Below are 13160 nucleotides of genomic sequence, written 5' to 3' on the forward strand. Positions count from 1 at the left end.
CTCCAGCAGTCCTGATGGATCATGCTCAACCTCGCCCAGGCAGGGAATTCTTGATTGAACGAGAGAGAAAGAGAGAGAGAGAGATTCAAATGAGAGAAAGGCAGGGGAGGTTAACCAGAGTTCAAAACCTCCGGTTTGCTACCCTGCACTAGGGGAAGGGAAAGGGGAAGTAAAGACGGAAATAAGAGTCAACAAGAGTTACGCATCTCGAAGGGGATGAAGATCAAGTGCTGAACAGCCTGCAAAACCGTATTACACGGCACAGCGTTTAACGAGCAGGAGGAAAATACCGGGGATCAGATGCGCCTTGTATGCAGACGACATCACAACAGAGACCGTTGGAGGGTCTAAAGGATAACAACAAGAGGCATTCCAGGAGGCAGTGGACGTCGTAGCAAGGTACGCCGAGAAATGCCGACTGCAATGCGCGCCGGAGAAGCCAGAGCTCCTTATAATCGAGAAGCGCTCACTAAAACGATCAACAACACAGGCACCAACCACCCACCAGCGAATAAGTCCTAGAGAAATTCCCAAAGTGGACAGACTTCGTAACCTCGGGTTACACTTACAAAAGCACGGGAGCGGTAGATACGCCATACAGAAGCTACAATGCACAGCCACGCAGATCTTGTGCATGATGCAACGAATTACCAGCAGGAAGAGGGGACTCAACGAACAGGACCTGATCTAACTACTGCAGGCTCTGGTAGTGAGCCGCATTGCGTACTCGGCCCCATATTTAAATTTCAGCAACGTGGAAGTGGAGCTACTCGACCAGCTGATACGCAAGGCGTATAAGGAAGCGCTCAGACTCCCAGCCGGAAAGGCTACCTTTCGCCTCGAGGTGACAAGGGTGCATAACAACGCACGGGAAATTATAGAGGCCTACCTGGTAAATCAGAAGGAAAGGCTACAACGTACAACAGCAGGACATTGCCTCTTGAAACGTCTTGGATATTCTGTTCGGAAGACTAGAGCACTAACAAGAATCCCAATACGAATACAGAAAACTATGCACGTCTCACCAATTCCCAGAAACATGCCCTCGGACTTCCACATCGGACGGCGACATGCCCGAGCGCAGGCGCTAGCGAGGAAGTATGAGAACCAACCCAATGTCTTTGTACGTAAACGCGGCCACCAGCGCACAAAGAACTGCGTTTGTGACCAGCGTAGTCGGCAATCACGGGACCGAAACAAACGCGTCGTTGGTTTCTAGAGCGAGTCCTGCAGAGGCAGAGGAACTAGCGATACCGTTAGCCATCACGACGAGACCGCACTGGCATAGCGTCATAGTTCTGACGGACTCTCAGACGGCATGCAGAAATTTTTCCAGGGCCGAGATTTGCAGTGCCGCACATAGCATTCCGATTGGCGCACACCAGCTCCCGCCATACATAGAAGTCGTGTGGACTCCGGGGGCGTGAGTCCTTACGCGGAAATCAGCCGGTACACGCCTACGGCCTCGCTCATGCAGACTGGGAGCCGCGAGTGGGTGACGCCGAACAGTTCCACCCCGAGGCCGTACCATTAAGATACACGCACATCCTACAATCATGTCGCCTTTCACGAAGAACACTACCGCCGCCTCATAACGCTCTGACGCGACAGGAAGCCGTCATATAGTGAAAACTGCAAACAAACACATATCCTCACTTGAGACTCTACCATGACATACACCCTGAGCTGTATTCCTATAAATGCCCACACTGCGATCAGTGCTCAACGCTTTACCACACGGTATGTGACTTGCGCAAGCACACCACAGCTCACCCCAACGACACACCTAGCCGCCACACGGCAATGAGAGGCAGCGCTGTCCAGCTCAGACTCAACGGACCAGCTCAACCTGGTCAACGGAGCGAGAAGGGCAGCTGAGGCCTCTGGACTCCTGGACTCAGGGGACCCACTGCACAGCGGAACAGCTACCTACGCTCTTGTGCTCTTTTCTATAAAGTTCTCTGTCTCTCTCTCTCTCTCTCTCTCCGGGAACAACACCTCCGCCCACCCAGAAATACATAATGAAGAACAACCAAGAGTCAGTGCCCGAAGACTCCCTCCAGTTGCAGAATGTGGCATACACCAAGGGCGGCGAGCGGGGTCCCAGAGAATTATGACGCGCATTTCAGATTTGTCGCACAGGCGATCTGCGCTTTTTCCCGAAATGTAGCAAGTGCCCCTTTGTCACGGGTAACTGCTCTCACAACTCCCGCGAGAGCTAAACAAATTGCTTGCGCTTAGAGTGCGGGAAGAACGAAGCAGGTTCGCGGTGAAAGCGCCCTGGTGTAGCCTCGCGAGTAAAAATGCTTCTCCGTGGTTCTGCAAACAGAAGTGGCGCTTGGTGTACGTCTTGGCTGCAGCCAATAATCGTAACCCATACGCAAGCACACACAGCACCGCCTTATACGTTGGGTGTTTTCCAATTCGGGCCAGCGCTGAATACAGATCTACGTTGACTTCTATACAGGAAGACAGCTTCCAGCCCAAATAGTGAAATACAGCTGGAAGTCGTGTGCGCGTCTTGATGCCGCCTCGCGACAAGAAAAAGCTAAGAAACGCACATACAGTAGGTTTGCTTGATACTTCCAGTCTTTAAATCTTAAAACACACACATACAAAGTATACAAGGTGTTTCACGTAACTTGAGCCAGACTTTAAAAATATGAAAATGCCACGAAGCTGGACAGATCCCAAGGTAATGTTATTTACCGTCGCTTGGAGATACTGAAATTGTTGTTTTTTTTTCATTCTGCCTCTATCTCACTCATTATGCTAATAAGGTAATTAGACTTAATTAATGAGCTTCTCAATTATTATAATTAGATTAAAGGTGTCAATGAGAAAATTGTAGAGCGACATGCAAGAACTCCCGATACAGCTTTCTGTTGCTCAATACGTGCTGCATAAGTGTTTTTTTCCAAACCTGGAAGAAGCCCGCGAATATACACACAAGATTGACGTGCGACTCGCTGCCACTTTATTTCGGCAGCAAAGTAGCCTGCATCGTTTCCGACTTCAATGCTTTCTTCACGAAGCTGTCGTTTCTTTTCTTTTCCTTTTTTTTTTGCCAGCTTTGTCAGAATTGAACCGACACTCAAGACGGCCGACGTCCGCCGCGCTGTCCACCTAGACGTCTATTTATTAAAACTTCTTTCTGGGCAAGTCTGTGCGTACTTGATTTGAAAATTGTGACGGCGCTAACACATGCATCCACAAAGTAACAAGAACGAAGCTTCACGTAAGTTGAGCCAGACCCGCCGTGGTTGCTCAGTGGCTATGGTGTTAGGCTGCTGAGCACGAGGTCGCGGGATCGAAACCCGGCCACGGCGGCCGCATTTCGATGGGAGATAAATGCGAAAACACCCGTGTACTTAGATTTAGGTGCACGTTAAAGAACCCCAGGTGGTCGAAATTTCCGGAGTCTCCCACTACGGCGTGCCTCATAATCAGAAAGTGGTTTTGGCACGTAAAACCCCATAATTTAATTTTTTTTATAACTTGAGCCAGCTCGTCCTTGTTACTTTGTGGATGCATGTGTTAGCGCTGTCACAATTTTCAAATCTAGACGCCTATACAGCGAGCACTGGCACAGATCATTGGGCCCAACAAGCGGTGTGGCGCACGCTGGTGAACTCGCTATAGGCTGTGTCGTCGTGACACCTAGCGCGTGTTGCAGTGCAAGCCTCAGTTCCTCGACTTGTCGCACAGGCTTCATCCACGGCGCGTTTAAACGACAGGCGAGGTTTAATTGTTCTAGCTACGAAGAAGCCGCCACGGTATGAAAATAATAGTAATAATAATAAATTAGAGAGGCGCGTGCTAAGCATCCTTCCGTCTTCTGTGGCTATACTATACCGCTATAACCGCTTCACAAAGAAGCGAGAGAAGGGCCCGAAAAATGTTGAAGACAACCTAAAAAGAAGCACCAAATCAGTGGCCACCTATAAATTGTTCTCTCAAACACTACGTGAATAATAATAATAATGAATGGTAATAGGTTGATTATGAAGAAAGAAAGTAGATATTAACTTTGTTTTCAATTTCGAGTCGAAAGCCCAGGGCTAGTTCCTAGGTGTGACGTCTAGGATATCAGGCTTTCTTTTTTTGTTATTGTCGTTGCGGCTCAGTAAAAGTTATTGAAACATGCGAAGTTCAGTCTTTGGCTCTATTAGATCCATCTTTACCGATTTAAAGATGTTCACTATAGGCCCGAGAAATCGCCTTCAAAACCACTGACGATACGGCGAACTGCAGCTGTTGGTCTACCGACCTCCTCCTACAGTAAGATTGGATTTTCAAACATTCCACGAGGGTAAAGTGCTAGTACATCTCACATTATGTCTGCCTTTAGTGCCCCGTCAAACAGCGTGTTTTTCGCTGGGTGCATCCAGTTGACAAATTCTCGTGCTTCATAGGCACGAGGCTTCAAATTGTGCGCTCTCGCAAAATGCGTATTTTACCTGGACTTCGATTCCCGGCAAATTATATAGATCCATGGTGGCTCGATTGAGCGAAAGACAGCGCCATCTCTGTGTAATGGTAATCGTTAATGGCGAGAGCAGCTGACCGAATGAGTGAATGTGGACTGGCTAGAAGAAAGTTATGCACAACGTACGATGGCGAAGTATATGCGTTAGCCGGCTTTCGATCGCTCCGACAAACCAAAAGATTGCATGCCTATAGACTGCGCTTAGCTTGTTTTTGTAATTTTAAGTATAAGTGTCCCGCACGGATGGGTAACTCTTGATTTTTTTTTTTGTCGAGGTTGTCGTCATCCTTGCTGCTTTTCTTGTTCATACCAAACAAGCCACGTTCTGTTTCCAATAAAGTTTCAGTCTTCACATGGCCCTTGTAACGTCTTTGTATTTCTGTTCAGTCATTTACTGCGCGCTGCTTCACGGATGGGTCGAAGAAAGTTGGCATGTTTACGCTTAATCATGAAAGGCGCTAACTGCAGACCCTACCAAATTCAAAGTGACGATTACAATGCTATATTTTCAAACAACGAGGCCAGCATGAGGTTTAACTTGAATTTACTGAATCTCCTATTTAGGTTTCCTTGTCTGCCAGCAGACTTCCCCTCTTTTTATTATATTTTAGAGCATGAGTTGGAAGTTCGACGGACATGCTCGGTTTCCGAAGCCATTTTCCTTCCGAGAAAATATAACACAAATAGAGACACACACAGAACGAACGTACCCCGGTCTGAAATGCTCCCAAGTTTCGGGAGAGAGCGTTCGAAAACCAACTATTGTCGCGTCGCAGTTACGCTATCATACGGATTCTTGTTAGCCCGTGAAAACTGCCAGATGTGCTTGCGACGCTACCCTTTTCGAGGTATTTCGCGAGCGCTACGGCCCATAAACAGTCTTAGCCTAGGGCTAAAGGGACGTAGCTTAAGCCAGAATAATAGCTGTGCTGTACACGATGTTTACGGGGAGGCACATAAGGGCCCATTGCGTTGAAAAGTGCGTCTCCAAAGTGCGCCGTGAAACGCGGCTTGACCACGTCGTGGCGGTGCTTGCGACACCAGCTACACAGGATATTTCGCAAAGCTAATGGCGACCGCGCAGGCCCTTCATTACAGGGCAAATCTGCGAATGTGCACGAAGCTGTGCAAAGAACAGAAACGTTGACCGAAATAATAAAGGCTGCCGTTTCACCCAGGGACGAGGGAGCCCGCCGAGACGGTTTTGCTGTTCGTTGCAAACGTGAAAGCCGTTCCTTTAATCAGACGGTGCTTAAAGTGCGTTCCCGTGTTCACCGTTCATGCTGCGTCTTTTGTTCCCGAAGAATCGCGCAGCTTCCTCTGAAAATTTAAGAAAAACAAAGACGGTCAAAATTTAGAAGAAGCGGCTTGCCGCTATACAGCGCGACCCGCACGGTGTCACGAGGTGGAGGCAGTTAAGCGTTAGTATCAAGCAAATATGGCGCCTTCATCCGCTCAACACGAGACGCCGCGGATACAGCCGTCAAAAAAACGGGAGCCCAGCTCTAATCAGGATTTGTGATGCGGAAAACGTGGTGGAAGAAGACGCTGCATGCATGGCGAGTGCAGTGCATGCGAAGGAAGAAAGGTGCTTCGTTGCAGCCACGCCACGATTTCTCTCAAGCAGTGTCTTAGCTCTGAGGGCCGGTTTCAACGTCGCCGAGTTGATAGCCGTTACCTGCGTCCAGTCCACTTGCACCTGAAAGCTTACATATAAATGAGGCAACCAGTGTGGTTTGCGAAATGGGGAGAGAAAGTTTCGCCTTTGCCATTCGAGAATTAGCAAGTGTGTATGTAGGCCGTGTGCTCCGCGAAATATTTAGAAGGTGAGAGACAAATCTCGGCAAGTTAACCATGGTTCCCAGCTGAGCTAGTTGTCCTTCAGGGAAATCAGCAGACGCTTACTGCCGAACGCCGCATTTCCGGAAACGTCAAGCATGATCGCGCTCCATAAGCAGCCCTTTCAGGATAGTTTCTTGTAGAACTAGTTGGCAGATATTTTGAAAGTTAAAAAGAACAGCTCATAGAACGGGGCAAGAAATGGAGACAACCTTACCCTTCACTTGGGACAGCGGAAAGGGTAAGGTAAGCGAACGGGAAGAGTCGGTCGATGAACGTTCGCTGAGGTACGCTCGCCGAATGAAATAGTCAGAGGCGGTTCAGTAAAGTCCTGTCCAAAGAGCGCTTGCCTTCAGGAAAGAAATTTCGAGGGTTTTCCCACAAAGCAGAATTTAAGTTTGACTAGGAGATCAGATGGTAATGTTTTGAAGCATGGCGCCTCCTGGTATCCGGTTTCACTTGTATACGGGCGAAAGCACTACGAATGAACATAATTTACTAAAAAAAAAAAAAACAGATTCCCGTGAAAAAAAAAACAATATCCAAAATAAACTGGTGCAAGTGACCTAATTTCATACTCAAGCGCGAGGTTGAGAACAAAGACAAGAAGAATAAAGTACTAAGAGGCTACACCATAAACAAAGCACTATAATAATAATAATAATAATAATAATAATAATAATAATAATAAGCACGAATAATGTACTATAGGCTGCACGAAACAAAAAAAAATAACATTGTCACAGTATACATAATGCCCTCGTTCCAACGCGTGGAGACATCCACGGCTCAAAAATGGCCCATATATAAAGTTATCCTGCTGACCACTCCGTAACTGCTCCAGTGCCTTCCGCAGCGCTCCGATGACTACACGCAAGAGAGGGCAAGTAAGCCCCGCCGTAGTTGCTTAGTGACGATGGTGCTGGGCTGTCTAAGCGCGAGGTCCTAGGGTCGAATCCCGGCGGCCGCATTTCAATTGGTGCGAAATGCAAAAACGCACGTGTACGGTGTATCGGGTGCGCGTTAAAAACTAGCAGTTTCGTCCGAAAGGCGAAGCGTCTACCGCGATAGCAAATTCGTACACGGCTATACAAAGTAAGGATAGTAGTTTTATCGGCAGTATAAACTTGCAAGCATTCGCTTACTCACAGTAACTAAATTAACAAAACAAGCATAGTGTCAGCGCGCACAAGCAAACATGAGCACATCGCATGTCGATGAGCGCGGACAGTCGCAGTCAAAACGCTGGTGTTAGCAAGTGCGGCAGCAGCAGTAGCGAGAGAAACCTTCTTGTAACATTCCTGCGGTCGCCAACGCAAGAGCGGCGGAGAACACAGCGCGCACCAAGGTATGAGCCATCTGCAGATCCCTCTCAAGATACGGAGGAAGCGCGACCGCACAAACTACGCACTTGTTGGCGAAATGGAAGCCGCGTCACCCTCCCTCCCTCGCTCGCCCGCGCTTCCCTCCACATATGGCACGCGAGGCTGAGCCGAAATTACGGCCGCGATCGTCACTCTCCCTTACGCCCGGTCGCGAAATGCGCAGTTGCTACCGGAGCACAGCGCCGCCCTCCCTCTCTTCCTCCCTCTCTCTCTCCCCCCACGGCCTCTCTCGCGACAGAAAACGGCGCGTTTACAGTCGTGCCCCAAATGTGGTCATGACTCATGCTCCTTTGACCACATGCTCTGGCTGTGCCCAGCCCTTAACGCCTCTCCACCCATCACGAAAGAACAATGGCAGGAATCTCTCAAGAGCAGCAATCTCAACATTCAACTCCAGGCTGTCCAGAGGGCCCACGACATTGCCGCGGGTCTTGATCTCCCGGTTCCATCGTGGGCGGAGCCACCGACCTGATCTTCGGGAGCCTTCGGTTTGGCTCCCCGAGGTAGGTCTCAGTCCCTCAGGACTCAAATAAAGTTCTTGTCATGTCATGTCTTGCTCTCCAGTTACTGCGCTGCACTTTACCCCAACCTTTCCTTCCCATCATCAAGAATCTCCTTCTCTCTCTCCGCTTTCCACCGCTTTCTCCATTCGTGCGCGCCACATTGGGCCGAGATCGCCGGCTTGCCTTACGTGCTTTCACTCGCACGTACAGCATAATGGTGTTTACCGCCCTTCGTCTTTACACGAACCATCACGGCGACAGCAAAAATGCGCCCAGAGTTTCCATGTAATTGCTACATCAAAAGTAACCACAGGTGGTCGAGATCGATCCGGCGGGCCTCATATATGCGTAGCATGGTTTCGGCACGTAAAACTCCGGAACTTAATTTAAATAACGCGCATGTAAAAATGCGAGGCACGGATACCGTTGCATCAAAATCAAGCTTTCCGTAAATTCTGTGATTAGACAGACATCAATCGAGAACACAAACAAAAGTTCAACCATAAAAACAACATAATAGGTAGCTCCAAGTGAATTACACAAAATATACACATAGAAGATTCTGCACAAGTTAGCAAAAGCATCGCTAGGCCAAGTCAAGCCAGTTCTGAACATGAAAACAATACCTACACGTGGTAAGTATATAAAAAAGTACCATGTGTCCTTAGCAATCGCCAAGAGACGTGAATACGAAAGCCCTGTAAAGCCTCCAGTAATTTACTTTAATCCGCCGTAATCCTCCTTAATCCACCCTAACCTACCTCAATCGTCCTTCTCCCAGGTTAATCAACCCTAATAGACCTAAATCCCCCTTAATCCTCCTTAAAGGGACACTAAAGGTTACTATTAAGTCAACGTGGACTGTTGAAATACCATCACAGAAACCTCGAAACGCTTGTTTCGTGGCAAGGAGAGACTTATTTTAAGAGAAAATGCGTTCTGAAGCGTCCGCGTACCTCTAGCGCAGTTCAAATCGCCCGCCCTCCGATCGAGGAGAACTGACATCATGGTCTCATAGTGACGTTGCGCCATCGGTGAGTAGAACGGCGTCCGCAGACGGCGCTACGGCTACGGACAGAAACAGAGCCAAGACAGAGCCGACAGCAGAGCGAAAGCGGGAGTATGGTGGCTAGCGGAAGGAGAAACTAATTACGTCCCACATTACGTCCCACGGCACACGGAAAGTCCGTTTTCGTTAAACTATAGGCTGCGGCGAGCTCGCAGCGTGGTCGGCATGGTCTGTGAGAAGTGACGAGCCTTTCCGCACTCGCAACAGGGCATAAAAAAGTGCGAATCGACGCAAAACTCGGCCTAGAAACGTGCTTCGCCACAGCCGACCCAGATGTCGTTTCCCGCACCACCACCAGGCGCCGCTACTATGCCTCAAGCTCCAGCGCAAGACGCCCATAAGCTGGTACTTCATTCTATGACGCAAACTTCGACGCTCGTCGCAATGGACCCTGACACCGACAGATTGGCTCGCGATGGTGGGCTCAACTTCAGCGATTTGAGCACCGACGAGCGCGACCTGCTGCTGAGGGCTCGCACTGCCGGCGTCGTTGCGTACTACGACGGCGGCCTCGACACCGGCTCTCCGGAGCGGGAAAGCAACGAGGGCTTCCCACGACATCACATGGACGTGGCATTCTCTGTGCTTGTTCCAAATGAAAGTTTCGCGAGCCAGCAGAACCCTCACAGCACGACGCGATAACGAAAGTACTGAAACTCCAAAGCGTGCGCGGCGCAGAGTCGTGCGCGCAGAGTCGAGCGAAAACGAAACCTTTCGACTACCCATACTACTGAAGGGTAACGTCAAAATCTTATTTTTTGTTAGAATCGAGTAGACGTAGACAAGTAGCATTTTCTTCCGTCTTATAATCGAATGAAATGATATTTTTAATACGAGTAGTTGAGTATTAGTAACATAAATTACGGGGAGACCTTTCGTCATCGGTTTAGTACCGAAATGTCGCCGGGGAATCTCAAATCGTGTCATGCATTTACCTCAATTTCTCGGTTACTAAAGCTCTGTTCGCGATTATATTGACGCCTTAGACGTTCTAGAACATTGCTCTACCACTTTAACTTGACTTTCTGGTAACCTTTAGTGTCCCTTTAATAACCTGAATAGACCTTCATACACTTTAATCCGCCCTAATACCCCTTAAACTTACTTCATTCACCCTAAGCCTTCTGAATTCACCTTAACTTGACCTTATTCCGCCCTAATTCACTTTAATGCAATCACTAATAAATCGATAACTGCCAAATCATTAATAATCTCTAATACATGGTTGGACGTGCTTCGGTTTGGTTCTGGCCTTCCTTCGGCCAAGCGATATTTTGTACACCTCACAACGCGACCTTGAAGCACAGAGAAATGCTGTAGCCTTAAAAACACGCAAGAGTTTCAACCAACACATAATACAATATCCCTATCATTTAAAAGAGTTATTAGTTTTTTTCAGAGCTTATCTCTGTAATGACGGGTTATTCCACGAAGCGGAGTGCGAGATAATGAAAGCATGGTCACCAAGCAAATTTGTTACCAACATCAAAGCACACCTCTCCTGGTCATACATCGATAGCTCATGTGAACATATCAAACAGGCATGATGAGAAAAAAATTTCTGCAAAGAAAAAACGTCACCGACAGTTTTCGTTCAGGTGTGGGAAGTTCCGGATAAAGTTCGAGCAGTCGAGCTTCTTCAAAGTACACCAAAAGCACGGTACACGAGACTTACCACGTTCCGCCAAAATCGGAATGAAGTGGCAGGGTATCAAACCAGCGACCTGAGCACCACTTAGCCCTCGCGGAAGCTACCTCACAGAATCACAACCCAAAATCCATCAAAGGCTGTAATAGTGCGGCCATGCACTCAAGTTGAAGCACTGAGTTCCGGAAGTACCCAGTCGTCAAAGACAATATACTAACTGATAATAACGTAATTAGCGTTTAATGGGAAATTAACATGATAGCAGCGTCTCCGTCTGCGCGGAGAGGCCCTACGGATCTTTCTTTCTTTTTTTTTTCATGCCGGCAAACATGTCAACATAGACGCTCACCATCACAGCCTTTCTCCCGAGCTTGTACTGAAGGAGCATCCCCCGCCCCCTCCCATGAGCAGTTCAAAATAAAATAAGTTCGTATGGCTTCAACTTTTACGTAGTATGAGGAAAGTACAACTTCTAAAGCGGCCACGCACTACCACATACGCCCGCACATTTCGCTAACGTATAACAAGAGATGCACAACCAGAATCTGGCCGATATCACAGTTATTGCTTAAATAGTCGTCAAGCTCAATGTGCAAGAGGTGTCGGCAAATTTCGGCCAAATATAGCGAGTGACAGGCTCAGCATCGAAACTATCGCTGACCAGAGCATAAACGAAAAACGCAGCGCGCAGTTGTAAAATGCAAACGAGCTCACCCTTCCGGTATTGCCTGCACTTCTGGATGCATAACAAATAAATAAATAAATAAATAAATAAATAAATAAATAAATAAATAGGCATCTTCAGTAAATAAAGAAAATAAATAAATAAATAAATAAATAAATAAATAAATAAATAGGCATCTTTAGTTATCCATAGTGTTCACGTAACAAAGTAAAACAAAAATAAATATTTAGAAAAAGGCGGGAAGGGTGCAGAAGAGGACACGGTGCCCCCCCGCCCGCCCCCCTTCACTTCTAGCTTCGACGCGTCCTTTGGCAGTAGGCCGCAATATGGCGACCTCTCCGAGCTCCCTCCCCAAGAAACCGACGAAAAATGGCGGCCAGGCAGACGGTCCCGCAGCTACTGCCTCATCCCTTCCCGTTTCCCGCTCGAGCTCGCGAACGTAATGGGTCCAGCGTCATTTTATCAAATCAACAAGCTCTTGCTCTTTATGTTCACCGAGGTCGCGTACAATTACGAAAACCGCTACAACGCCCGCTTCTTGTATACATGAAATACGAACTGGGCGTGAATACGGATAGATGACAAAACCGCGTCACCTTTCTTTCCCTTTTCTTTCTTTCCTTAAGTGCCCACAATTATGCGCATAATAACTAGAAGGGGCAATTAACAGAGCAATGGCGTATTAGTTTTACAAGTACTCACATTCAGAAGTTCTGTTGTGCGCTCCCAAGTTCTGAAGAGGCTGATTGTGCTCCTCCTTTCCTCGGGCCGCTGTCTCCAACTGTCCGCGCAACATACGTTCAAAGTTCTGTCGACGAACACCCCGAGGAACAGTTTTGTGGCACATCGAGATGTAAGCTGCCAAAGAACGGGAAGCAGCTTCTTGTGTTGTCGAAACGTCCCACCGGTCCACGACCACAAGACATGACGCAAAAATCGCGCAAGATGTCCGTTACGCTTCCCGCCAAAGAGCCACGGTTGCGTGGGCGCCACGGACAACAGTCGTTGACGCCGTCTGCGCCGCAACTGCGAGCACTGGGTGCGCGCCTCCGCGAGTGCCGGGTCAACGGCCTTGCTGTTGGTGCCGTGTGCAGGTGCATTCTTATTGGTTAAATTGGGCCACGAGATCTGCCGGCTCGCAAGTAGTACGAAGACGTGATAGAGGAAGACGCTGCCTTTGGCAGTGCTACGCGTGTCCTTGAACTTGTTGACCGCGCCAGCTGCGTCGCTTTTAGAGGGAGGAGGGAGACTCTGCGCGTTTCGTTTTGGCGGGGAAAGGCGATTTTGAGGAGAAGACGCTGAAAAAGTAGATGTTTGATGGCGACATTGAGCGCTGTTTGATTGGTGAATATTTGCACTACATCGGTGTTTTCTTTTTATGAAAATAGAAGAAAACAATGTAGTCACCCTACAACTATGATGCCTGCTCGTTTTAATTCCAACTGCCCCGTACAGTTGCCTGCACTTGAGGCGTAACTAGTCGGTGTGCTCCTTCTAGAAAGTGTGATTCCGAGGAGAACTCCTGTGTTTGTACAGGAGAAA

The 13160-nt window shown here is 48.2% G+C and overlaps 1 protein-coding gene across 5 annotated transcripts in view; it reads right to left on the reverse strand.

Moving 5' to 3' along the window:
• The window catches only part of LOC135901907 (uncharacterized), a 368968-nt gene extending 356310 nt beyond the window's left edge, over positions 1-12658 (reverse strand). For all 5 annotated transcript variants that reach the window (XM_065431728.2, XM_065431725.2, XM_070525171.1 and 2 more), the window contains exon 1: positions 12321-12658. In XM_065431728.2, the coding sequence (XP_065287800.1) occupies positions 12321-12465 (145 nt within the window). In that variant the 5' untranslated portion in view covers positions 12466-12658. The remainder of the gene's footprint in view (positions 1-12320) is intronic.
• Between the last annotated feature and the right edge of the window lie 502 nt (positions 12659-13160).

The sequence above is a fragment of the Dermacentor albipictus genome, chromosome 9 (genome assembly GCF_038994185.2).
Source record: "Dermacentor albipictus isolate Rhodes 1998 colony chromosome 9, USDA_Dalb.pri_finalv2, whole genome shotgun sequence".
Taxonomy (NCBI): Eukaryota; Metazoa; Arthropoda; class Arachnida; order Ixodida; family Ixodidae; genus Dermacentor; species Dermacentor albipictus.